Here is a 27,361-nt window from a genome sequence, read left to right on the forward strand (position 1 = left end):
TGTCCTGTCTCAACAAGTTTGGTAAGTGTGTGATCAGTGTATTTGTTTGTTTATTCAGAGGTAAAGTTAGTTTGTATCGTCAGCAGTACTCTTTCAGTATTTAAAGACATACCTTAGTCAAATGATTTAGTTACTAAGTTTACCGTGCGTTGATATCACTACAATATTATGTGCTGAAAGATCCGCTGTAAAGGCTGCTCTCCGAGTGTAAACATGTAAACACTTTAATCAAACAATTACCGTCATGTAGGATATCCGCTGCATTTTGTGACAGGATAGTCTATACACACATGGCTTTCTGATGCTACCTACCGAGTGCAGAGAAATTCAGAGAAATTCAGAGTTTTTTTTTTCTCCCATTCGCCGTGTGGTATCAAACATTCCATTAAAACTATACTCTCCAGCAGTTCCTCCCATCCAATATCTCATTTGTCACGAGGGGCATGCATGAAATGTTCCTGAACTAAAGTGAAAGTGCCAAACTGCAGTTAAAGTCAACAAATTAATAATTTGGCAAATAATTCGATTACTGATGCCCATGTAAACACAGTCACTGTCAGTCACTGCCTGTTTGTTTTACCTCTGTGAAAATCAGGGCATGCCTAAACGGAAACTCCCATTTTTATGCAAACCCATCCCTCTTTCCCTTTCCTGTCACTCCTACCTAAACAGAGCTGGACAAACCCACTTTCCTGACTATTTTCAGGGTGTGAAAACACCCATGCTATGACAGAGGAGTCTCGTGGCCCTTTAAACTTTCAAAATACTCTTCAAAATAACTCTAAATACATTTTTATATGCATTTGTTTATATATTTTTACAAGTCCATACACATTCCAAAGGCAGATACTGATTAGATCAGGGCTTGGTTAATATGTGCACTTTAGGGGTTTTACGATGTGGTCACATGTTGATTGTTCAGTTTCAGTTTTTATGTCTCAGGATTTGGGCTTTGGTCACATGGTAAAGAAAGATCCAAAATACTTGGTAAATTTTGCTCTGTCTCTTTTTCTCCTGTTTTTATACAGTTAACTGCAATTAATTCAATTGTAAACATAGAGAATTATTGTCATTAAATCATCTCATTTTTAAGTATTTGTGAAATACTTTTAATTTAACATCAACATTTGATTGCTCTATATTGCAATACAATACAATCATAAAATAGCAACGCTCCCCCACATTTTTAGCTATTAATACTGCCCTTATTTCTATTTTTAGTAAAAGATTGCAGAAGGACAAGGTTTGACTAGAAATGTACAGTTTTTTTTACCATCATACTGAAAACTTTTTAGTTATTTGGCAGAACTACAGTTTGAACCGCTGTCGTTAAAACCCATTCTTACAGTGTAATTATAATTTAGTCTATATTTCATCCACACAAGCAAAATAGTTAACTCTGGTGGCTTAGATTTGGCTCACTCACTCCTCCTAGCTGAAATTAACCACTTCACCATTTCAACTGAAAATATTTAACAAGGCATCTACTCAATTTCATTCAGTCAATCATTTTCTTGTCAGCTTAGTCCCTTTATTAATCCGGAGCCGCCAACTTATCCAGCAAGTTTTTACGCAGAGGATGCCCTTCCACCCGCAACCCATCTCTGGGAAACATCCACACACTCATTCACACACACTCTCATACACTACGGACAATTTAGCCAACCCAATTCACCTGTACTACATGTCTTTGGACTGTGGGGGAAACCGGAGCACCCAGAGGAAAACCACGCGAAGGCAGGGAGAACATGCAAACTCCACACACAAACGCCAACTGAGCCGAGGTTCGAACCAGCGACCTTCTTGCTGTGAGGCGAATGTTACCCACTGCACCACTGCCTCGCCCATCCACTCAATTTGTAAAAACAAATGAAGTATTTGACAAACAAAAGTATGATTATTCATCACAATAAAGTGCTTCTTACCTTGTCCAGGGTGTCATAGGACTTGCTTAGGAGGGCTCTCCAGAACTTAGCTGTTGGCTTATCTGCATTATCCTCGACACATCGAGCAACTGCCTGAATGTAGCGCAGAACCTCCACCAACAAACTAACAAGTAAACATAAAGAAAAAACTTGACACCTGCTACCAACCCAACAACCAATATCCAGCATTGTAGTCAGGCTTCAAACTCACTCTTGCTGAAGAGCCTGTAAGGTACTTTCTGTAATGTCTTCACAGTCAGCCACCTGCAGTCAAACAAGTACATATTCAACCGTCTAATCGAAACATACGGTGGCCATTTTGATACTGGCAATAAATCAGCTGTACTACATACTAAACCTACCTTCCCAACGAATCCGTCAGAGGCCAGCAGCTGAGCCATGAAGGAGATGGAGATGAATTTAAAATGGCGGAGGTCTTTGCCACTGTGAGTCTCCACACTGAATATCAGATCAGAGACTGTTTCATCTTTCTTCACGGCACTTCTTCCACGGGGTTTCTTTTTCTCTGGTGCTTTGCAGAAAAAACAAACAAACATAATTTGTCTCTGATTTTCTTTTAGGTTGACATCGTAAATCTAAATCTAATAATTGAGATTTGAGTCAATTCAAATTCAGCTGGTTTTGTTTTTTTAATTTTGGATAAATGCATGTTTTTTTGTATAGAAACACTATATATCTCTTAAGTGAAGCTGTAAAAGCTTCATCTCAGCCTTTTAATGATATAACACCTTTCTACTCCAATTTGTTGTTGAAAAATAAACAGGTTTATTTAAATAATTATAGGGTTCAGTTCAAATAAAATAAATATGCAATAAAATGCAGATTTTTGACAAAATATTTACAATATAGTTTTCATTTCTTGGCTAAATTGACACAGAATGGCTTTTGTAATGCAACTTTAAGTTACAATGTATACAATCTGTTTTAGTGGTGTTTTTCCCATGGTATTTTCCCCCTAAGAATGAATCTAATCAGGCAGAATATCTTAGATTTTAAGATCTCAGTGTTAAAAGGATAGTTTACCCTAAACAACAAAATCTCTTCACCGTTTACTCATACATAATTGGTTATAAAATTTTAGAAATATATATATTTTTAATGTTGAATCCAAAACAAGATAATCTTAAGAATGTTGAAAAAAAGGAGCCACTGACATCCATAGCAAGAAATAAATAGACTATGAAAGTCAATAGCCACATTTCCATTGCTGGGCCACAGTGCGAGCCAGACCTTTTTTCGGGCTGGGCCAATAACCGGGGAGCTTGAGCAGTGAGGACAAAATCATGTCACGTTTCCACTGTCGGGCCAATAGCTCGCAGTGCTGCATGTAAACCCCGCCCCAGAACGCCTCCTGAATTACCCGCCCAGTTCAATGAGAAAAAGAAAGTCAAATCAGAATCAGGCAGATAAAGCACACCATCATTACAGCTAGTTTTATGTCTTTCTGTTGTATTCACATTTGTATTAGCTTTAAAATAAAATCGATGGAGCTCCACCCCTTCACTCCACCCCGAAGCCCTTGCTTTGGCCCAAGGTATTCGGCGGGCCGAAAAAGGTTGGCCATTGGCCCCAAAGAAGCTCCTCTGGAAATGCAACTGGCCCTGGCACCCTCACTTTAGGTGCGACAGTGGAAACGCAGTTAATGCTTTCCAACATACTTCAAAATATTTTATTTTGAGGTCACAAGAAAACAAGTGAAGAGTGAGTAAATATAATTATTCTTTAAGACTTAATCTATCAAGTTCATCAAAATGTAAACGCTTAAAATCAAGAAACCAATTACGTCAATACAGCCGTATACGTACACGACATGCTTTTTTCCATTATGTCATATTTTACAACATCCGGCATGAAAATATGTAGCTTCTGTTAATTTATAAAAGGTCTGTACTTGACATTTGGCAAACTGTGGTTTACACATTAAAGGGACAGCCCACCTAAAAATATGTAGTATTTACTTACCATCAGTTGGTTCCAACCATTATGATCCTCTTTTGCTGAAGAAAGCTAAACCAGTGACTTTCCAACAATACTATGGAAGTCAAGGGTTACAGGTTTCTAGCTTTCCTCAGTATATCTTCTTTTGGTGTTCAACATATTTGTGGCAAATAAAGGGTGTGCAAATGATGACAACTTTCAGTTTTGGGTGAACTATCCCTTTAATGACCTACATCTATTCTTTTGTTTCGGTGGACATAGATTCATCTACTGGAGTTGTATGGATTATCGTCATGGTGGCTTTATGTCTTTTTGAGCTATCCCCAGACTTGCATTATGATATTTGTTTTAAAATCATAATTTATTTTAAATGAAGTGGGCAGTTCTTACCTTCTTCTCTATCTTGTGGCAGAGTCATGAGATACTGCAGGATTTTGATAAGGGAAGTCAGCTGCTCCTTCACCTCAAACTCACAACACACCAAAATCCAGAAGTCTTGATCTCTCTCCACAACAGCCTCCTGAACAACACAACATGCAACCGTCTCTATGAATGCTAAACACAACTGGTTTACAAATGGAGATAAATGCCTTTTTTTGGTTTGAATAAAGTTAAAAAAAAACATGAAAAGTTGTGTACTTTTCTCCCTTTAGGGAAAATATCCAATACTGCGATTTTCACCTGACTTTAACTGAATAAAAAGCTGAATTTCCATCATCAATAATGGACAGGAAAACATCCCACTGTTTTTAAAATGGTCTTGAATATCATATTGTAGTACTTTAAAAGCCACTATGAAAACAACAATCAATAATTCACCTCAGATTTTGGAAAAAAAATTAAATAAATCTGAGGTAGTCATTTTTTACATGGCTATGCACTTCATAGCCATTTAAAAAGTGACTACCTAAGTTTTGTTTTCCATATTTCACTCTTCCATATTTGATATGTTAATAGTAGTACAAACTTTTTCTGTCATCTACTTCTTAACAGTCATTTTGAAGCCAAAGCTTCGTAATGGGTAACACTTTACATTAAGGTTCATTAGTTATTGCATTTACTAACATGAACTAATCATGAGCAACAGATGTACAGCATTTACTAATTATAATTGAACATTTACTAATGCATTATAAACATTCAAGTCCATGCTTGTTAACATTAGTTAATGCACCATGAGTTACCATGAACTAACAATAAACTACTGTATTTTCATTAACTAACGTTTATTAACATGAATAAATACTGTTGTAAATGTATTGTTCATGTTAGTAAATGCATTACTTAACATTAACTAATAAACCTTATTGTAAAGTGTGACCCCTAATGTATATTATCCTGACATGCTGACCTTAGCTTACAGATACAATCTGTAAGCCTGTCACAATAACCAATATAACGAATTATCGTGCAATATTTGGAAGTGACAAGTAAATTCACAAGTAATGTTAAATCCAATGACACAATGACATTAACATTATGCCTCAACACTGTCAGACTTTATAATTGGACATTTACCTAATAGGATATTTAATAGTGTATATAATAGGACATTTACCTTTTAACACCAAATTAGGGCTGGGCGATAAAATCAATGTCTGTATTTATTAATCGTGAACGATTGTCAATAACAATTAAAAAAGCTTGGTATGTAGATTTAGTATGAAGGCTATAGTTTTATTCAAATGTGGCTGCTGAGCGCACATGAATGCCAATAAACTTAGGGTGTTAAGTTTGTCATTTCCAATGGAGGCGCGCAACTGTTATGACACGCACATGGGAGTGACGTGCAAATGGTGTGCAAGCGGTGCACACGTGATGAGCATGCAGTTTTCAGGTACACCTAGTTGAAAAACATCTTAACTTTTCAGATTGCCGCGAGCACACTGTGATTCACGTAAGCAGAACTAACCAATCTGCTTCACACTTTGTGTGGAACATACACATTTCAGTAATAACGGCAGACTTTTTACCTCAGACAAACACAGCGCATCCAAACACTGCAGTGCTTTTTATGTTTCTCCATAAACTTGTATTGGAGCTGCAGTAATGGTTTGTCTTTAACCTTTAATGGTAGCCTAGTCACGAGAGATGCCACAAGCACAAAGCACATTATGAAATGGTGAAGGAAACCACGTGCTCGTGCTTGTCACTCCAGGTCAAAATAACAACACATGTGAAAATGAGTGCCGTGTAGCAATAGCGAGGAGATTGTAATTAAAAAAAAAGAGTGTCGCCAGAGTGGCTTTTTGGTTTCTTTTCTTGTGCATCCCAGCCACTTGCGAAGAGTTTTTAGCATAGGGGATAATATAGTCAGAATTATAGACAACTTCACAATTTGTAAAGTTGCATTACTTATTTAAATAATGATGGCTGGTCCGTTTATCTGAAAGCTCAGATTTGATTATCATATATTGTATAATTATTATTTACACCCTAAAGTTTGTGCTGACTGTTCAGTATTTACACTTTACCATTGCACACACTTTTGTAACATTCTATTTATCTATTTAAGTTTAAGAGTCTTTTTAATACTTTTGTTTATTTTATTATAAAGAGTACAGATTTTAGTTTAAATATTTTTGCTTTTGACTATTAAAACTATTTGCCTTAGTAATGTGGATAATTAAAATAAAAAGTGGTTAAAATTTTTTTTTTTAATTTAATGTTAAAAAATAATCAATAATTATTGATACCGAAAGATATGAAACCCAATATTATGCTAATTTTTTACAATATCGCCCAGCCCAACATCAAATGACAGAATCTTATCAACCTAAAGAACGTTACGCATTTTAAAGTGTTTATGGCTATTTACATTAATAACCTGTTATACTAAATTGACAATAGTATCACTTATTGCAACAATTTCTGTCACAATTTATCGCACAATAGAAATGACATATGACAGGCCAAACAGTCTGGTGACTGCAAATGAATTACGTAATTGACTGGCAGACAGTTGAGTAGTGAGCATGAAAAAAATAAAATTAAGTTGAACCATAAGCCTTTTGTGTTTACATTTTTTTTTTAGAAAAAAATACATTTGGATAAATTTAAATTAAAATTTAAAGCGATAAAGGTCCCTGATATTCCCAGACTTTTAATGTCTGTAATGAAAACACTATATTTCCAAAAATGCCATGACCCATGAGATCCCCGTGTACCTTTTCAGCCCCCGTCGCACCAGCAGATGTTTGTGTGACATGCTGCTTGAACAGAAGCAGCATCAGCACCCAGAGGAAGCGGGACGGGCCCAGTGTGCTCATCAGCTGGCTGAGGATGGGTAACCGTCTGTGCTCGGGCACATGAGGAAGAGCATCAACAAACACATGTATGATCTGGGCTACCACAGTCTCCATATGACCCTCAGACTGAGAACTTCCTCCCTCGTGGGCCTGTGGAGAAACATAATTGATTAAAGGTTTTAAAAATTAAGTCACATTTTTAGTTGCTTTATAGAAAAACTACACTGTAAGAAAACTAAGAAATGTGAAAGTGTTGTTCCTGTAAAACTGTGTAAAACTCCCCACCACAATGATACAAGGTTGCAATGTCTATTAACGTTTTGTATGTGTAAATACAACATAAGTGTTTTTAAACCATAGTATAGTTAAGTACTTAAATATATCTGTTGTGGTAATTCTATAGTTGGTGTGGAAATACAACTATAGTACTATAATCACATTACTCAATACTGTGATAAAGTTTAAAGGAACATGCCACTTTTTTTTTTTTTGGAAAATTTGCTCATTTTACAAGTCCCCAAGAGTTAAACAGTTTTACCATTTTTGAATCCTTTCAACTGATCTCCCGGTTTGGTGGAAAGTATTTTTAAATTAGCTTAGCATAAATAAGGGCTATTCAATTGGCGGCCCACGGGCCAAACCCGGCCCCCGAGGCAGTTTGATCTGGCCCGCCAAATAGTGTGACCAAGACATTAAAAGTAAATTAAATTCAGTCGAAAAACGCTTGCTAAAGTTATGAAGTGACGTGCGTCTGTTCACTAAATCATGAGCTGCAGTTGAAGGCTGCGCAGAGTGTGAGTAACCATAAGCGAGTGGTGCAGAGAGCCGAAAACATTTGGAAATGTTTTGTAGAAAAAGCCTTTTGTACAATGCACTGTAATCATTAATAGGGATGCAATGATTAGCTGATTTCACTTATAACTGCGCTTTAATTCGTCACAGTTAATTAATCGTAAAGGCTTCTCTAAGCCGCATTTCTGTTGCACGGAAAAGTTATGACAAGTTGCCCACTGTGCGCTAGTTTAAAGTTACAAGCATGTACACGGAGGCTAATACGCAAGCACACCGGATTAACTATAGCAGCAGCCGTTCCCATATCCGTCTTTTCCGTTTGCAAGTTTGTTATTTCTAATGTAAGAATGACAATATGCGCGCACAAGCAGAGCAACGCGCTTGCCTCTGTCCGGGTGCACGCAGTAGAAAACATCTCACAGTGAGAGTTATGCGTGGCTTTCAGTGCAATGTAAACAAAAGATATGTTAGACATGAACCCAGATGATAATAACAGTTAATCTAATTAGCTACTTCCCTAATATAAAGCTTGTTGTTCTAAATTACATTAGACGTGATAACCGTGAAAGCATGATTATTCTTCAGACTATATCGTACAACCAAAATCTATAATGTTGCATCACTAATTGTAATGCTGTTCAAAACATAACATATGAATGTAGAAAAAGCCAGCAATGCACTGCTTTTGTTGTGCGAAATACAACATTTTAAAAATGTGTGTAAAAAAAAAAATCAATTGGACAATGCAGTTGTTTTAAAATACAATATATTAACATTTTAACGTCGAAAAAGCCAAATGTAGTTGTGTCATCACTCATATAGCAAGTCATATCTCTCCGGCCCTTCTTCAGGATGCTTTTCAGGAACCGGCCCCCATGCCAAACTGAATGAATAGCCCTGGTGTAAATCATTGAATCAGATTAGACCATTAGCATCTCGCTCAAAAATGTTAAATAAAGAGTTGATAATTCTCCTTTTTTAAGCTTCACTAATCAGTCGTTACATCATAAATAAGACAAATGGAAAAAGAAACTGCTTTTTTCTAGGTTAATATGTCTAAGAATTATACCCTTATTCCAGTGTAATAATCAAAAATACACACTTTTTCTGGAGAAATATGCATAAATACAATAAAATGTATGTATTTTAAGAATTTAGGAAGATCTTTTCAGAAAGGTGCATTCTTGTCAATATGTCTCTGATAGGTGTAAATTTCTAAACTGCATCATAGATACTGCAGGATTTCTTGTTTTAATATATTTTTTTCTTATTGATTTTCAAGTAGACACATACACAAACCCCACAGCTATTACCCAGAATAGAACATATAATAGTTTTACAGCTGTCAATACCTTAAGTAAAAAAAATCACAGGTGTTTAAAGAGACACTGTAAGATTTCTGCTTAAAGTCATCTACCAAACACAATATAACATACATTGGATCAATTAATGCAAACCGAAGAGTTAAAACAAAACTGTTAAAAATAATTTACCCTATGGGTAAATAAACTTTTTTTTTTTTTTAAGTTTTGTAATGTAATGTGTATTTATATAGCGCATTTATGGCCATGCACCCAAAGTGCTTCACAATCATGAAAAGGGTGTCTCCACACCACCACCAGTGTGCAGTGTCCACTTGGATAATGCGAAGGCAGCCACAGGACAACGGCGCCAGAGCGCTTACCACTCACCAGCTATAAGGGGAGTGGAGAGACAGTGATAGAGCCAATTCAGTGGATGGGGATGATTGGAAGGCCATGATGGGTAAGGGCTGATATAGGGAATTTGGCCATAACACCAGGGTTACACCCCTTCTCTTTACGAGAAGTGCCATGGGATTTTTAATGAGCACAGAGAGTCAGGACCTCGGTTTAATGTCTCATCCGAAAGACGGCGCTCACGGACAGTATAGTCTCCCTTTCACTTTACTGGGGCATTAGGACTCACACAGAACGCAGGTTGAGCGCCCTCTGTTGGCCACACTAACACCACTTCCAACAGCAATCTAGTTTTCCCATGTGGTCTCCCATACAGGTACTCCCCAGGCTCAGCCTTGCTTAAGCTTCATTGAGTAACTGGTCTTGGACTGCAGGGTGATATGGCTGTGGCAAGTTTTACATTCAGAACCCAACTTTTGGACATATACATACAAACTAATACATATTGCACAACTCTACAGTAGAGTTAAAGTTAGTTATAGTAGTAGTTATAACGATCTTATGTAATAAAGACATTCAAAAATTCCCAAATATATTAAATACTATACAAAAGATACTTTTTTTTAAAAAATAAAACAAACCTTAATCAGAGCAGGGATGACTGCCTGAACAGTCTTGTTGATGACTTGGAAGCTGTAAGTATCATCCAAGCGCATGATGTTGGCTCCCATGAAAGTGAAGATGGGCATGATGTTGTGAAGAACCTTCTCCTGAAAGCAGAAATAAAGACGACGACCACTGCATTTAAATATAGGTTTGCCTGCTGCAAGATCTTACCAGTGTCAATATTAGCATTTGACAATTTCCAATATTTGTAAACACAATAAAAAATAATATTCCTCCTATATTTCCTCAAGTATTCCAATTTTCATCAATTGTTGTGCATGAGTGGGTGTTTAATGACTGCACTTACAGGGAAGATGCCGGCCAGAGCCCCGAGCAGAAGCAGAGCATGATGGTGAGTTTGGGGCATTTCTGACACCCTGACACACTGAACGACCAGCTCCATATTAAACTTATCCTCCTCCAGCACATCTACACACACAGAGACACACACAAATGCAGCATGTCTTCAAGATTCTTGACCTAAAGAAACTCAAGAGAAAGCTTACAACTGCATTTTTCAAGGCAAAATTATGGTACATTTTATAACTATTTTATAAGTGCGGTTTAACAAAGATATATTCCCTCATTATTTTTTAACATAACAGTTTTGATAGCTATTTTGTAATGACTAACTTTCTTTTTGACGATACAAAATTTTATTTTGCAGGACACTAGTACTTAGTTTACGTGTAATTTAAAGGCTTAATTAAATATCCCGGCAATTTTATTAGGTACGCCTTACTGTTACCCCGGAGATGAGGCATGGAGGCAGTGGTTTTTATATTTATGTAGAAAATAATACATTTTGTAAAATTTTAATCCTTTATTTTTTTCATTTTTAAAATATTTGTGTATTGCTGTACATCCTGTGGGTATTAAAGGTTAAGCACCACTTAAGACAACGTTAGCACCTGTTAACTTTAATTGTGGGGAAAACTGGATAATTTCGAGCTTTTGTCTGCTAATTTTATCTTCCGGTTTTAAAATAATTTTTGGGGCTGGATCAGTGATGTAGCACGAATCTGCATTGCATCGATTTCATATTATTATTCATAGCTAAGTTTTCCTATCCTATGAAAAGACCATGCTTCTTAATTATTCATGACTGCAAAGGCTTTCCAAAGGCAACCTTATTGCATCGGGTGTATGATAGGGCCTATAGGTTCCTTAGTAAGTTATCAGATTTTGTTCTATCAAATAAAAGAATGGTTTTATATTGTTGATAAGAGCCCTATGCCTTATAAATACCTAAAGTGAATCATAATACTAACTTTTATGAACACATTATTGATAGCTTTAAGTAATACGCATTAATAACACTATTATAAATGTAGCAATAACTATCTGTATAATACAGTATAATGTTTGCTGTATCTTTATAGGTACATTAATAGAATGATTATAAATTAGAGGTGTGAACCTACACTGGTCTCACGGTTCGGTTACCATTATTATGCCATTGATTCGGTTCAATTTGATATCTCGGTGCATTGACGATGCTTTCCATACACAGTGTTATATTTTAGGGGGTGGCTGTAACAAGCTGTCTGTATAAACACACACACATACACACACACACAATCACACTGTCTCTCACACACAAACATAGACAGCACTAAACAAACATGCACACATGCACGCACGCACGCACACACACACGTCCACAAATAGTCACACCAACATACATTCGCACACACACACTCATAAACAAAGACTTGTACACACACACACGTCACGTGCGCTTGCTTGCTCGATCGGGAGCGATATCCACTCCTGTTAAAATTACACCAGTTACCGACCGCTCCCGCACTATATTCGGAAATGTATTCGCATGAAATCTGGTCAGGTCCTGCGACAATGCACAGGTACAGCCGCGGGAATGCATACAGCCGAGAGGAAAAGAGAGGGGAGGAAAAGTCACGCCAGCAGCCGAGAGGAAAAGAGAGGGGAGGAAAAGTCACGCCAGCAGCCGAGAGGAAAAGAGAGGGGAGGAAAAGTCACGCCAGCAGGTGAAATGGGCCACAGTGAGAGTGAGAAAGAAATGGAGTACTTTCATTCCCTCAATTGGAGAGAAATAGGGCCTTCTTCTGCAACTGTCAGTGAAAGACTGTACAGAAATCACACACACGCAGTGAAACTATGCACAGTTGGCGCCAGGAGTGTTGTAAATACCCGCGCTCACCTCCCTCGCGACGAAGCGCATTTGAGGTAAATGACGTCAGTAAATAATAAACGGTTATGATCATTACTGAACTAATACCGAATTGTCCGAGTCTGCATCGCTGTGCACCGAAAAAACAATTAATTTTGACACCCCTATTATAAATAATTGGAACAGTTGTAGTTCATAATAAGCAGGAGCTTCATAGAAAGTGTTAGCAAAAAAGACTGCAGAAGAAATATTAATTTCCTTGCTCTGTTAAACATCATTTGGGGAAACTGAAAAGTTAGCAATGTTAATTTCACAGAAGGGCTAAAACTTTGTCTTCTATTGTATATCCATTGCAAATTAAAGTGACAAAAAAAGAATAAATAAAACTGGATGTTTGTTATTCCTTATAGTCTGCAAAATTATTTCACATCCATATGCAAGGCAATTACATACAGAGGGATAAAGACAGAAAAACAACATTAGACTACTTTTACGCCATCTTTTTAACCATTATTATGTTTTTATAGGCATTAACGGCAGATTTGTGATACCTTTGCTGATTGGCCCTCCCTCTGGAGACAGTTTCTGACAGACATTCAACAGGCAGATGAGGATGAGCTGTTTTGTGTACTCTATATTCTCCTGTTCAGCAGCAGCAGGTTCCAGACACCTGTAGTGAAAAAACACACATTCACAATTCATTCTACTGACATATTTCAGAGTGTGTTTAATCAGAGTCGTTGTTGAGATTTGGTTTATCGATCTTGATTTCAGAGAAATAGAACATTCTTGCACAGACATCAAATTTGCAAGCTTGGTATTAAATAATAATGAATAAATCATATTTCCACTCAGCCCCAATTTTTGCATTTGTTTTTTAAATCACTTCAAGACAGTAAAATCTGTATTGGATTTTTCTCCCAGTGAGTATAGTTGTCATGTATGTTTAAATCCACACTTTACAACCATTATCAGGACTGCTTGATACTGGAAAAAATGAAAATTGCAATATTTTGCTTTTTTACATTATATATTGCAATTTCACAAGATGACTGAATAGCTTTTATTTGAAAGACCTCATAATTTAGGGGAGTATAAGCTACAATAAACAAATTAGAAACATAACTAAATTCAAAGAAGCAAAAGATATAAAATGCAGTGCTTTACGATTTTCTAGGGAGTTTAATAGTAGTCAGAAAGATGAACAGATTTGTATACATGTATAGTCTGAAACCCTTCACTGTTAGGTTAAACTAGAACTGTAGTATCTGGTCAACTGTAATCCCAAACCGATCTGCGTCCACACCGGCATTTCATCATTTTTGTAAAGCTCTCCGTCCACACAACACCGCTAAAAACGTATGTCACATGACCATACACGCACTCTAGCATGTGCTGCAGTGCATGTGCACATCTGAGCTCCAGGAAGTCAGCGGGTGCTTTGAGCACAAAACCCCAGGTGAGAGCAGCACACGTAGAACAGATCATCTAGGAACTACTGCTGGATATCACTATAGTTGTTGAATGTGATGTTCAATTAATCTCGTCTCTAATCTAATGACTCTTTGGGTCTTTTAAATCATTTACTTGATAACCACGTGGGCTGATGATTCTGAACATTTGACTGATTGATTACCTTTTTTCCAATATAATACAAACTTATTTTATGTTATACTTTTATAATGGCCATTTTTGATTATTAAAATTGACATTCAGCAAAATAGACAGGCTATGTTTCATATTTTTCAATTAAAATGAAATCAAGCAGTAATGGTATAGGTTCCATTTTGTAATATTCATACAGTGAAGATGACGCTCATATAAATATGTAGCTACACGACAACTTTCTATTTTTGGTCTCTGTTAAGATGTTAACATCAAAATGAAAAGAAGCAGTTCCTTATTATTAAGCCAGGGTGATGTGAATGACGTTATAAAGTACACTGTTCCTTTTGAAGATTTATCCGACGTGTCCTCCTTTGAACTTACAAGGAAAGGATGCAAGACTGAACCTTGTGTACTTAATTTAAAAACGCCCCAATCAGATAGTAGAACGTCTGCCGCCACACCTCCATTTTCAGATGTCTCAGTTTTCCCCCATCCACACTCACACGGAGCAGCAGTGTTTTGAAACCAAAACTGCCTCTTCAGGGTTTCCAAAACGCTCCCTTTTCAGGACTTGAAAACTCCGGGGTAGTGTGGACAGAAGGCAGAACCGTAGCAAGACTTATACGTATTTGAGTAAACAAGGCCTAAATGTTGTAGAAAGTACACGTTTAAGCCACTAGGTGGAGACAAGCAACCATTAAAAGTGTCGCTGAATAATTCAATACATTTTTAGCGTGACATCGATTCGAAATGTAAGCCCCACCCAATTGTTGGGGAAACCCAGGAAAATTGAAACCTGTGGCCCCGCCCACAAACAATAGCAAAGAAAAAGAGTAAGACAAACGCTGTAACAGATCCCGGTTAAATCAAGTTGTGTAGACGCTGTGCTCAGCTGGATGTTATTGGAAATGTAAGGGGAAAATTAGTTTTATTTTCTCTACCCAAAAATCAAACTGTGAAGAGTCAGTGGTTGAGGTTTATTTTTACAAAAATACCTCCGGTTGAAATTATGGGGGTAAATAACAAAACCCCTGGGAAAAACAGTTGTGTTGGCAGAGTGTTGGCAGGTATACTCAAACATGAACGCTGTCGACCAATCGCAACATACTGTCATCGGTCCAATCAGCGCAGATTAGCTTCGCGCTAAGAAGAGGTTTGGGAACAAATTAATCGCTGAACGAATCAAATTTTTTAGGATAATTAGGTAAAATAAATGCAGATTATAAGACAATAAAAGTGTTTTTGACCTTGCATGCATATCAGCCTGTTTTTTGGAGACCCTTAAAAACAAAATATGACCCTTTTTAATGTACAATAGGGGCTCTTTATTATGAAAAACATTGAAAAAAAAGTGCAAGTTATTTATTTTTACTTTTTTACAAGAAAAATTGTCTGTAGGTTTAAGGCAACAAGTGTTTTAATTTCAGTTGTTCACTGTTGATGTTCAATAAATAATCATAGTAGAGTGTTTCCCTCAATTACTTTAAAATCAAGTAATGCACCCTTCATTCAAAAATCTCTCACTTGTAATATGTGAGCATATTTACAGTACACAACCTGTCAGTGAACGAAGAGGGCAAAAAAAATTTTTTTGGGCCAAATCGCCAGGCCCTGATCTACAGTATAATCATAAACAGAATCTATATTTTAAACAAAATAAATGTGATTTGCCAGTTTAAAGAGAATCCTTCAGCTCTACTTGATATTATTGTAAAACATCTAGAAATCAAAGTAGATGTTGTATTAACATACCTTGAGAGCAAATTAAACAGAGCGGGCACTAGATACTGAGCCCTCTTAAGTTTCTTCTTGTGTTGAAGCAGCTCTAAAATTAGCGTCACCCTTGGCCAAGAAACAACACTCTCCTCTGGCACTGCCCCAGATGTGTCTTGTGTTTTTCTAGGAGAAAACAAACTGCAGTCTGAATCTTCAAACCTCTTAGAACTGGAATATTTGCGGTGTACTACGAAAGTACAACCACTCACCTCATTTTACTTCTGCGCGTTTGTTGAACTGTTGCAGTAACTCTTTGTTTATCGGCAGGAATCAGCTCATTGGCCACAAGCTCGCAATCCACTGCAATCTAGAAAGAGACACACGGCAAACATTTTTACAGGTTTACATTTATTGCTCTGATTAAATGAAAAAAAAATTAATAAATATAAAATAAATAATCACTTTTCTTCTAAATAATTTTAGTTAAATAAAATCCTTTTGTTTAATATACAGAAATGATTCAGTTTTTGCAGTTCATAGAGAAGATATGAAGATTTCCCCTACCGTTTTAAAGACACTGTTGATACTTTGGGCGCAGGCAGGGCTTTTATTCCCAACAAGCAGGTCAAACAAAATCGAAAGAATCTTCTGTTGAATCTTTTCATCTCCAATAGCAGTGAAGAACGGCTTGGTAATCTGAGGAAACATCCCATCAAAATACACAGACAAATAAAGCTCTGAAAATAATCCAGTCAGGGGCAATTATCATTTCTGTTTGAATATAGATTCACGTTATAGAAGCAATTCATCATAAAATGTAACTTTTATATTTATTATTAATATTTAATCAATAATAGAGCTTGAACTTCATGTTTACAATTGAATATCAATACTTTTAGCCCTCCTGTGAAATCTGATCTGTTGTAAAATTATTTTGTAGCCAATCGGAACAAAAAATTGTTATGAGGCTAATAAGTCTAAGTCTAAAATAAGTTTTAAAACACAGATTTCTAAAACTGATTTTGTTCCAGCCAAACTAAAAGAAACAAGACTTTTTTGATAAGAAAAAATATTGTATAAAATACAGTAAAAAATTTATTTGCTCCGATAGATATCACTAGGGGAATAATTGGAAAATAAAAACAAATTAATTAATTCAGAGGAGGGCTAAAGGCTGATTTATACTTCTGGCCATCGCCGTCACTGACGTGCACCTCTCAAAAAATGTAACTACACGTCGCAACGACGCGTAGCGTAAGCTCTGTGATTGGTCGGCTTGGTAGCGCTGACGAGTCTGGGCGGGACCGAGAGCCGCGCGAATGGCGCGAGCGATTGTTTACAAGTGTGGAGTCCCGTGAAGGAGCTCCGGATGGAAAGTTTTGTTTTGTGTTTACCTCATAGTTAAAGTTGTTGCACGTCTGCCGGTTCCTGCCTCAAAAAGAGAGAGTTTGAGCCACTTGTACATCCCGGAAGTGTTCAGGAAAAGCAAAAAAGTAGCGAAGAAACTCGACACAGAGGAACATTTACACTTCACTGCCAACTAGCGTTTCGGAAGTGTTAATGCAGACCAACAGAGACAGCGCGCAGAAGTATAAATGCACAGCTACGCGCGTTGCATGCACCGTTGGTTACGCTGGTCACCTGACGCAGAAGTATAAATCAGGCTTAACAATTTTGCCATCAAATATTTGAAATCTACTTGCAATGGTGGGCGGATTGAAACACACCATTTACCCACATGACATAAATACTTAACTATATAAGACAAACAAAACAGAATTTAATTATTTAACAATAATTTTATACTATTCAGGAACCCCACTGACAGGAACATTATGTTACTACAAAAAAAGTCAAGCTTTAAATGGTAAAATTATTCTTGAAGCAAAAATGTATATGTTTCGGGTCTCTCCGGAGCATTTGGGCTAATTGTTTGACAGTGTCTATCTAAATAAGGATGTTATAAAATATATTTTCAACAGAGTTATTAACAGAGAATTTCTGTGGTGTTATATTATGGATGGTGCGCTCCCTGCGCTGGCGAGACCACTCAATGTTCGATGCCAACAGTCGGTCGGTGAGTAAATGAACATGATGAATGAGAACACACAGGCCTGTGCGTATAGACATATAATGTAATGTCGTACAGTAACGTGTCATTTGTTTGTTTCGGTTGTCTTCGTCTCATTAGACGTTTTGGTTTAAATTGTTTAAACTTTCTAAAATATTTATCTCTTCAGGTTATATTTATCTCTTCAAGAAACAACAAAAAACTCTTTAACTATTTAGTCTAAAAACAGTTTAGTCTCCACTTTCCTTCCTTATCTGCAATTGACTCTCTGGTTCTACCGCTAACTGTATTACAAAAAAAATGTATAAAAATAAATTACTAATGTTTTGCTTCTTACACTTTACAGACCTGAAACTTGCCTACAGCAGTTATTCATTGTTGCTCTTATAGTTGTGTAAATTGCTTCCTTGTCCTCATTTGTAAGTCGCTTTGGATAAAAGTGTCTGCTAAATGACTAAATGTAAATGTAAAGTGTTAAACACGTCCCCTTAAATGGTATATAAGTGACCAAAAGTGTTTAAAGGGCCATGAAACCCCCTCGTTTCAGCAGGGTGTTTTCACACCTCTACTTTGGAAAAAGTCAGAAAAGTGGGCGTGTCCAGCTCTGTTTAGGGGGGAGTGTCGGAGGAACTAAAGTGGGAGGGTGTGGGAGTGTCTATTTGGGCGCGCTGAATTTCAGTCAAAATACACACATGAGAAAGTGATGGTGTTTAACCTACATGGACATCTGTAGTCGAATTATTTGCCAAATTATTAAATGTTGGACTTTAACTGCAGTTTGGCTCTTTCATTCAGGGAATTCATTCATGCCCCTCGCGACAAACGCGATATTTGATTCGAGGATCTGCTCCAAGCGTGTATTTTTCATGCAATGTTTGATACCGCACGGCGAATGAGAGAAAAAAAAACTCCGCAATTCCCGGAAACTTAGATGCACACGGCAGGTAGCGTCAGAAAGCCACGTGTGTTATTCCGGTCACAAAATGCGGTGCTAACAAGTTTGCACTCAGTGCAATAGTTAACTTAATTCGATACGAACAAACTGAATAAACAAAGAGCACTGGTCGCTCACTTACCAAATCTGTAGAGACAGGACAATCTCCAGCAACTAGAGCCGCGTCTTTATGAAGAGAAGACTAATGTTACAAGCGAATCCGGATTTCAGCGTTTGCAGATGAGAACAGCTCTCAGTTAAGCAATGTTCCTCCTTAGACATGTAAGTTATTGTTGTCGCGCGTCGCGTACACTGTTAATCCACACGTGAGTCTGAGCTCTCACAGAGAGAAAAGGAAAACGAAACTTAACTGCAGCAAACTATAAAAGCAACACTTCACGCTTGTTTTGCCAACACAACGTGGCGTCTCTGTGGTGTAAACAGTGACACTAATGAATATTAATGAAGTTGCACAATAGAGCGCGCTGATTGGTTTGAACCAAGCCTTACTCATGCATTAATGCAGCACACTGTGAGACGTAATAAGACTCACTCTGGCACAGACGCCCAGTCTGCACGCTGGAATACACGCTATTATGTCATGACCGTGACGCAGCTTCAAAAATTCGTTTCAAACAGGAAGTACGAATTTGCTTGAAATAACGCAAAAACAACCAATTTACACTTTTTAGTGAAATATAGGTGTCTTAATAGTGTTTTTAGCAGTGTGGGACACATATACGACTGTCAACAGCTCAAAAAATGTGTTTTGGTGTTTCGTGACCCTTTAAGGGTGAATCTGAAAAATGGCTCTGGTCATATAAAATCTCTAAACTGAAAATGTACATTCCAGGAGATTTTTTCATGGGATTTAAGCACATTGCGCACAGTACATTATTAATTATTGAATCACTATTAAATAAAATCAGAGAAGCTTTTTAGTGATTTGTGAAAAACAGCTGCTGACTGTAGAACACAAAACCTTTCTTAACCATCCACCAACCTGCTCCAGGGCAGTAATCTGGAAGCTGGGGATAGTAGGGTATGGCCTGGCTGAGGTGTGGAGTGCTCTAATGAAGACCTCAAGGCATCGAGGATCTTTGACCAGTAAAGGTGCCGACATCTCACTGAACTTGCTCAACAAGAGCTGCAGAAGAAGAGCCTCGTCTGGCAGGAAGGTGCAAGAGTCTGGAGCACACTGTTCAAGAAGGCGCTCCACAGCAGGAAGAAGAACAGACAAAACAGGCTGGAAAAAACAGAGCATTATCATAAAAATAAGAAACACACAAAATAAGCGTAGAGGACTAGTAACTACTCAAGCCATTCTCCGATGGGTTATGCTTAAAGTAATAGTTCACCCAAAAAGATTTTTTCTTGTGCGGAAGATTTGAAAAGTACTCATCTGAAGAGCTGAATTAAAGTTACAAGTGTAAAGTTCTAGTGCAAATTAACTCTTTCTTCTCAAGGTTGAGACTCAGTTATGACCAATAATTATATCTATCTGTCCGACCTGATGAGCAATCAATCGGTTATGCCTTGGAATGTAAACATTCGGGAAATTGCATGTCTGTAACTTTCTCACTGTGTTGTGTCATGAAAACATCTTATTACTGCTGTTTGTGTTTTTAATATTAATCAAAGAACAAAATATTATGAAATCACTTTGCTCTTGATTGAATAGCTGTATCAGGCTATAGACAAGGATCAGAGGGTGAAATTTAATACTTGAAGTCCCTTTTAAGACTATTTCCATAAGGTTACTTTAAGTTTTACTGGTGATAATTTAACTTATTGTATATTTACTAAATATTGATTGTAAAAAACATTACTCAATAACGAATAAAAATATTAATCCAGCAGGTGACGCCTATAGGAATAACTGGTTACTCTAGTAACTGTTAATTATAACTGTAACTGGTTAATTGGTTACTCTAGTAAATAAAGTAGTGTGATGTTTCTTAGCTTTTTCAGTAAGCACACAGCACCCCAATATTTGCAGATTAAATTCATTCAAACATTAGCAAACAACTAGAGATCGTATCAATAAAGGATACAAAATGTAATACCATGTAAAATAGCATGTAAGACCTTTAAAATACTTTAAGACCTAAATATCTCTAAACTGATTTAATACTTTTTAGGACCCAGCAGACACCCTGTATGTAGTTCAGTAATGGTTAACCATTATTTAATTTTCACTGTGAAGAAGATTTTGAGTGTTATTTGATTATTATATCAGTTCATGAAACTGAAAAATTCTCAGGGTTCCCACTCTTTCACAGACACCAGACTAAAAACCTTTTAAGGACTTTCTAAAATCACTAATAATTTTAAATCAAGCAGCTTTCTGTATTTGACACTTTAAATGTATAGTGTAGTATGTAAAAGTGTAGTTGAAATGTCATCGTAATGATGATGTTTTGAATGTGTCATTTTCAAAAATGTATACCTTTTTGTATCAAAAATGTATACCTTATGAAAAATGTATACCTTATGAAAAATGTATACCTTATGAGTCATGTTCAAAGAACTAATATACAGTTATATACAGTTAAAATGCAGTTTCTAAAATAGTGATTAAATGTGCATTATTTGTCACAGTTCGTGTACAAGATTTTTAGTTTTTTTTTATTCAGCTTTTGAAAGCAACACAGCATAATTGCTTAAAAAACACCATAAACCTTAAATTCAAGCCTTTTCAAGATCTTTTTGTTTTTTGTACTTTCCAGGCCTTGAATTCATATGTCTGAAACTTAAGCATTGTCAAGAAACGTGGGAACCCTGACCAGTGCTAGGTACATAAAAAACCTGAAAGCACTGTTTATTTCAGTATTATCTTTGTTATATTGTATTCATTTCGTTTAGCTTTTTTTCTTTGCTTTGTTTTTTTTACAGTGCTTTAACTGAACATTTCATATACCATACCGAAACTGTGACTTAAAACTGAAAACCGAACCATGAGACGTCTGTATTATTGCAACTACAACAAACAGCCTGATGATAGTACCTCTCCGTGAACATCCTGAAGAGCCCGCAGAAGTGTTTTGGAGGTGTAGGAAGGACAGAAGGGAGACTGTAAACACTGAAGGAGCTGCTCAACTGATGCCAACTTTTTATTCTTATCTTTCCGTGAAACGGCCTCCTCGTAGAACTTGGACAATGCCTACAATAAATTCAGAAGTCATTTGATTATGGAAATTACTGAGTGTATTACTGAGAGCAATAAAAACATTCAAGAGCCAGTTGTATTTAGTTTTGACTGACTTGGGTAAGATATGAGGAGTCAGCGATGATCTCCTCTGATGATTTGAGGAGTTTCTCCACAAGCGGATGATACGGTGAAGAAACAAGCCCAGAGAGACACTGGAGCACAGCGATGGCAGCTCTACGAACTTCACACACGCCTGAACATACACACACCAGCAGAGACGGCACCACTGCAAATATACAAACATAGAGAGAGATGCATGTTAGTCATGGTGGAGAACAAACTTTCTGTGGAGGATCCAATGAAATGAAAGTAAACAAAATTAAATGAAAAAAATACTAATTAAAAATAAAATTAATTATTCTGCAGGAATAAAAGTATATCAAAGTAAATCAAAAATTTAATTTATTATATTATTTTAAATTTACTGTATTCAATAAATGAAACTTTAATTAAAAATTGGACTGTAGTATTAACATTATTTAAAACATTAAACAATCATTTTAGCAAATCAAAGCCAGTTTTGTGTAAAATTATTTGATTCTGTCTGTCCGATGTATTTTAATACAGTTTTTGTGTGCCTGAGGTATTTTCAAAAATATTTTTAGATTTATATTCATGCTTCATGCATCATAAGTATCATTCACACAACACACAGAATAGATAACAATTGCATGTATTGTTTCAACTTATTATTTATTTTCTTAAATAAATAATATAAATAAAATAAATAAATTAATACTGAAAAAAAATACACAATTTAACTGCTCCTGGCTTAGCTATAAATGGAGAGTATTTTTTATTTATTTTTATTTAATAGATATTTTTTCCTTCTATTTTAAGTAAATTTTTTCAAATGATTTTTTTTTCTACTGCAGTACCTTTTGCATATTTGTTTATATATTTATCTGTATTGCTATAATGTCTAATTTGTTACTTTTATCTATAATGGTAATTATTTATATATATATTTGTGTTTTTATATTGATTTTATGGCAAAAATATGTTATTGCATTGCTTAACTCAGAGAAAGAAAATGTGAGCTAATTGTTTTCTGCTGCTAGATTTAGATTGAAGCAGTTGATGAGTTGTGATTCTTTGTATATGTTGCTTTGACTTCATGACTAATAACAATAAAAAACTAAAAAAAAAACTAAAGTTAAACTAAAAAAAGTAACTCTACATCATTACCTATAAATATAATCATAAGATTATTCAAAATGAAATATTTGATTGACTAAATAATCAATTACAAAACAATTGAAAGCTTTTGCAAATGCTATTTTCCAATATCCAGTGTAGTAATACAAATAAATACACAAAAAGCCACACGACTAACCGCAAGTGTAACTAAAGGTAAATGCTGATATACCTGGTGAGGAATCTGACGCCAGCAGGTTGAGGGTTTTTACAGGCTGGCTGGACAGAAAAGCCTTTCCCACATAAAGAGCCTGAGTCTGAAGAATGGCACTGACTCGACAATCCAACTGATCGCCTAAATTGCTGTTGTAGCCCCATAACAGAGACAGAAACTTAAACAGGACCATCGGCTCATTCAGGTGCACCTGTAAAGTAAAGAAACCAAATATATAAAAAAATGCTAAGATTCGTTAAAGTCGACAAATTAATAAAGAAGCACCCGAAATTACATGAGACTCCGGAGGGAATGTGGATATCGCTGTGACGCAATGACGTTGATCTAATTATGTGCTATAACATGTAAAACGCGATCATGAAAGAAACATTCAAAAAGCAACTCATGTAAACGCCTTAATGTTATTATTTTCCTAATTAGATAAAGGCAAAAAATTCCATTACTGATGTCCGTGTAAACGTAGTCACTGTCATTACCTGAGTCAAATATGGGCAAAAAAAATCCGATTCAGGCCACAATTGGCTGCAGTTTGAACGTAGCCTAACTGAAAAGTGTAAAAAGGGAATCTGGATCAAACACAGATTTGAATGCAGCACATTGAATGATTAATAAACATTTGCAAATCATTATCCTTAATAATTTATGCTGCGTGGGTGTTTGAATTGAGATCCTGAACTTTTAATGAGTAATTGTGAAGCTATACACCGGGTTCATACAGGCACAACTCGATGACTTTTAAGCACTTTTTCAAGCACTTATTTTTATTTTCAAGACTGACACACAACTTATTAATACAATTTTTTCAAATAAAAAACATTACTAATAGTATAATAATTATATTAATAATTGAGAATTTAATAAACATGTTTGTGAAATGTTTTTTTAATTTGTTGATGGTCTCGCAGGTGAAAAAGAGAACTGAACATTTGTTCTGTAGCAACTGGGAAGAAGTCCTTAAGGTTGACGAAACCCACGAGTAATTTTTTTGAGATTTTAACAGATTTGTGTGTGTTGAGCATCAGTTAAGACAATGTTAGCACCTGTTAGCTGTAATTATGGGGAAAACTGGATAGTTCTGTGCTTTTGTAAGCTAATTTCAGCTTCCGAGTTTAAAACGATTTTTGAGGGGGGATCAAAATCTGCGACGTAGCGCAGTACTGCAAGTGCAAAGATGACGCGTCAGTTTTTCATTATTATTCATAGTGGAGTTTTCTTATCCTATGAGATAGAGCTGGCTTCTTAATTATTCATGACTGCACGTGCTTTCCGAAGGCAAGACGTTGATGATGGTGTTAGACCGCGTCCACGGACCTACGGCACACAGTATCTAGCTGTTCATGAAGGGTCGTATGTTTTTGTTTCCATGATCCACGGGGTTTGTTGTATGTTTTTCCTGTGATGCTGTAAGGGCAGATACAGCAAAGCTGTGTGTGTGCAGCGAGCATTTTTGTCGGGAGAGCAGTACGAGACTTTAAGGGGGCTAAAGATTTTATTGACCTTAAAAATATAATAGGAAAACATAAAAATAATACATATAATATAATTAGACAAATTATAATACAATATACTGTGACACTTTCCATACTCTATGAAACATCACTTGGGAAATATTTAAACGATTTAATATGAGGGCTAATAGTTTTGCCTTGAACTGTATAAGGTTGAGGGAAAATAAATAATAAATGAGACTTTTCCATTTAAACTACAGTATCAATTAAGGTGTAGTTTGAAGTAATTTAGAGATGTTAAATATGCAGCTCTTCGTTAATCATTATGTGTTAAGAGAATCAATTACCTGTAATAGAGGCTGCATTAGGCTCCTGAAGCAGGGAGCCAAGGGCCCCTGACTGGCCCCTGATATCACCACATCAAACAGACGACAGAGGAGACGCAGGTAACAGCATGTAGTAGTCTCCATTTTCTCTGGGTTCCACCATGGCTCACCTGAAAACAATTTTATTACATAGTAATTACACGGTATATAACGATTCTCACAATCTTACGATTTGGTTCATTTCACAATTTTGATTTAAAGATTTATTTAACAAAACACATTATATTGAATGCAATGACAGTGTTCAACACTAAGGGCCCTATTATACACACGGCGCAATGTGGTGCAAGGCGCGGGGCAATAGTCTTTTGGTAGCATCAGCTTGGCGCAAGAGTCATTTTGAGGTGTTGCACCACGCTGTTTATATAGCAAATGCATTAGCGCTCATTTGTGCGCCCATAGGGAGTTCTGGTCTAAAAAGTAAGGCGTTCTGAGGCGCACTGCTGGCGCGTTGCTATTTTGAGAAACTAAAATAGATTTTTCATTAGACCAAAACTAACCCGGTCTAAACTCCGGCGCAGAGTTGCGCCTCGCTTACGCACTGCTTAATATGCACAAGAGAGCAATAGGCAAATATGTTTACATATGAAAAAATTTAAACGGATTTATATAAATTTTTTATATAAATTTTTTTTAATATAAATTTTACGGATATATATATATAGGATATAATAAAAATAGATATATGATGTAAATATAAAGGATTAAAATATTACAAAACATATTACAAAACAGTGCATTTCTCAGCACAACACCGGGACTGCAGTCAGATCATGAAGCAGCACAATGTTGATCTTTCTTTCAAGTTGTCAGTCCAGAAATGAACAAAACAACAGGTCTAACACAAAATATTATGAGATTAAGATATGGAAAAGGTATCAGATAATAATTTTGGTAAATTTCCTAATGGATAAACAGCACACAGTAATATTTCAGCATGGTTTTACTTTCGTATTTGACATGAAACACACATTTGCAGGTAAGAATGATGACATCCCACCTTACTCATCATTCTCTTTATATAGCTGTATATGTGGCTATTACACAATCAAAATACATGGTGATATAGCCTGGTTTGTTAGTTCGTTGGATTGTTCTACTTTCTCACTACAATAGATTCGGTCCAAAGTTCGTTTTAATTGAGCCGAGACCACCTCATTCAGCCGACCTCGGAACAATCGATTTGGCAGGATTCACATATGCTGAACGAACCGCGATAACTAGGCAACTAAGAGAGATTCTGAAACAAATGTCTAGATGTGAAAGCACCTGACTGTATTTGCATGCAATTGACAAACAAATTAAACTTTTTGGACAAGGCAGCACTGGCCCGATCAGGCCATTAACCATCCGGCCTACTGACCCTGCGCCATCGGGCAGTCCTTATTGTCGAGCCCTGAATGAGTTTAAAGGTACATTATATCATTGCATATGTGAGATTGGAAAAATGACAAATATTCAGAAAGAAATGAAAGGGATAATAAAGAATATACTTTGTGTTATTATGCCACTGTCACCTCTAATTATATATTTCATTTATACCTAAAGAAAAAAAAGATTAAAAAGACTGAATGTATATTCAAGCTAATTGGAAAAATCTGTTGTGAGGGGTATCCCGCATGGAGATCAGCATCACCCTGGCAACACAACTAGAACACCTGGAGATCATCATCAAGGGCCAATCAATCACCGCTGACATAAATCAAGCCACCCCATAAAAGAGAGGCTCAGAGACCCAAGAGGTGAGCCACGATTGCATTACGCTGATGCTTACTTGTTTCTCCGTTTTCCCCAGATTGTGACTGCTTGGCCCAAAGAGGACGCACTAGACACAGTGACCTGGAGAGGAAAAGAAAAAAGACACCCAACGCACCCGAGTACTTATAACCTCACTTACCGGTTTGTTTGCACTTCTTGTAAATTAATACACTCTTTGGGGCTTTACTCACAGTTCTGCCTTGTCGTGTGCTTCTTCACCAACTCTCAGTGGTGGAAAATGCAAACAAAGATCCCGGTGAAGAAGATACCCACAATTGTAGATAAACTATTCTTACTGTTTGTTTACCCCACCATCTTTGTTCATAGGCATGCTCCTCCGCAGGGAGAGATGGAGGAGATCCTGAAACAACTTACAGAAGACAGCATCCTCTAGCAGCAGTTCTACAGACGCTTTGCTGACCACCAGGGGAGGCCCGAACAAGAAATCGCCGCACTC

At 36.5% G+C, this 27,361-nt stretch overlaps 1 protein-coding gene across 3 annotated transcripts in view; it reads right to left on the reverse strand.

Moving 5' to 3' along the window:
- The window catches only part of heatr1 (HEAT repeat containing 1), an 80,761-nt gene that overhangs the window by 18,403 nt on the left and 34,997 nt on the right, over nucleotides 1-27,361 (reverse strand). For 2 of the 3 annotated variants that reach the window (XM_087274701.1, NM_199900.1), the window contains 16 exon segments: nucleotides 25,108-25,256; nucleotides 23,310-23,502; nucleotides 21,994-22,166; nucleotides 21,737-21,892; nucleotides 19,733-19,975; nucleotides 16,289-16,420; nucleotides 15,994-16,091; nucleotides 15,761-15,907; nucleotides 12,952-13,070; nucleotides 10,556-10,677; nucleotides 10,224-10,352; nucleotides 7,052-7,282; nucleotides 4,275-4,404; nucleotides 2,288-2,457; nucleotides 2,137-2,189; nucleotides 1,926-2,049 (listed from right to left, as the gene is read on the reverse strand). In XM_087274701.1, coding sequence (XP_087130827.1) covers nucleotides 1,926-2,049; nucleotides 2,137-2,189; nucleotides 2,288-2,457; nucleotides 4,275-4,404; nucleotides 7,052-7,282; nucleotides 10,224-10,352; nucleotides 10,556-10,677; nucleotides 12,952-13,070; nucleotides 15,761-15,907; nucleotides 15,994-16,091; nucleotides 16,289-16,420; nucleotides 19,733-19,975; nucleotides 21,737-21,892; nucleotides 21,994-22,166; nucleotides 23,310-23,502; nucleotides 25,108-25,256 — 2,369 coding nt within the window. 3 annotated transcript variants of the gene reach the window in all.

The sequence above is a fragment of the Danio rerio genome, chromosome 12 (genome assembly GCF_052040795.2).
Source record: "Danio rerio strain M-AB ecotype USA chromosome 12, GRCz13ab, whole genome shotgun sequence".
Taxonomy (NCBI): Eukaryota; Metazoa; Chordata; class Actinopteri; order Cypriniformes; family Danionidae; genus Danio; species Danio rerio.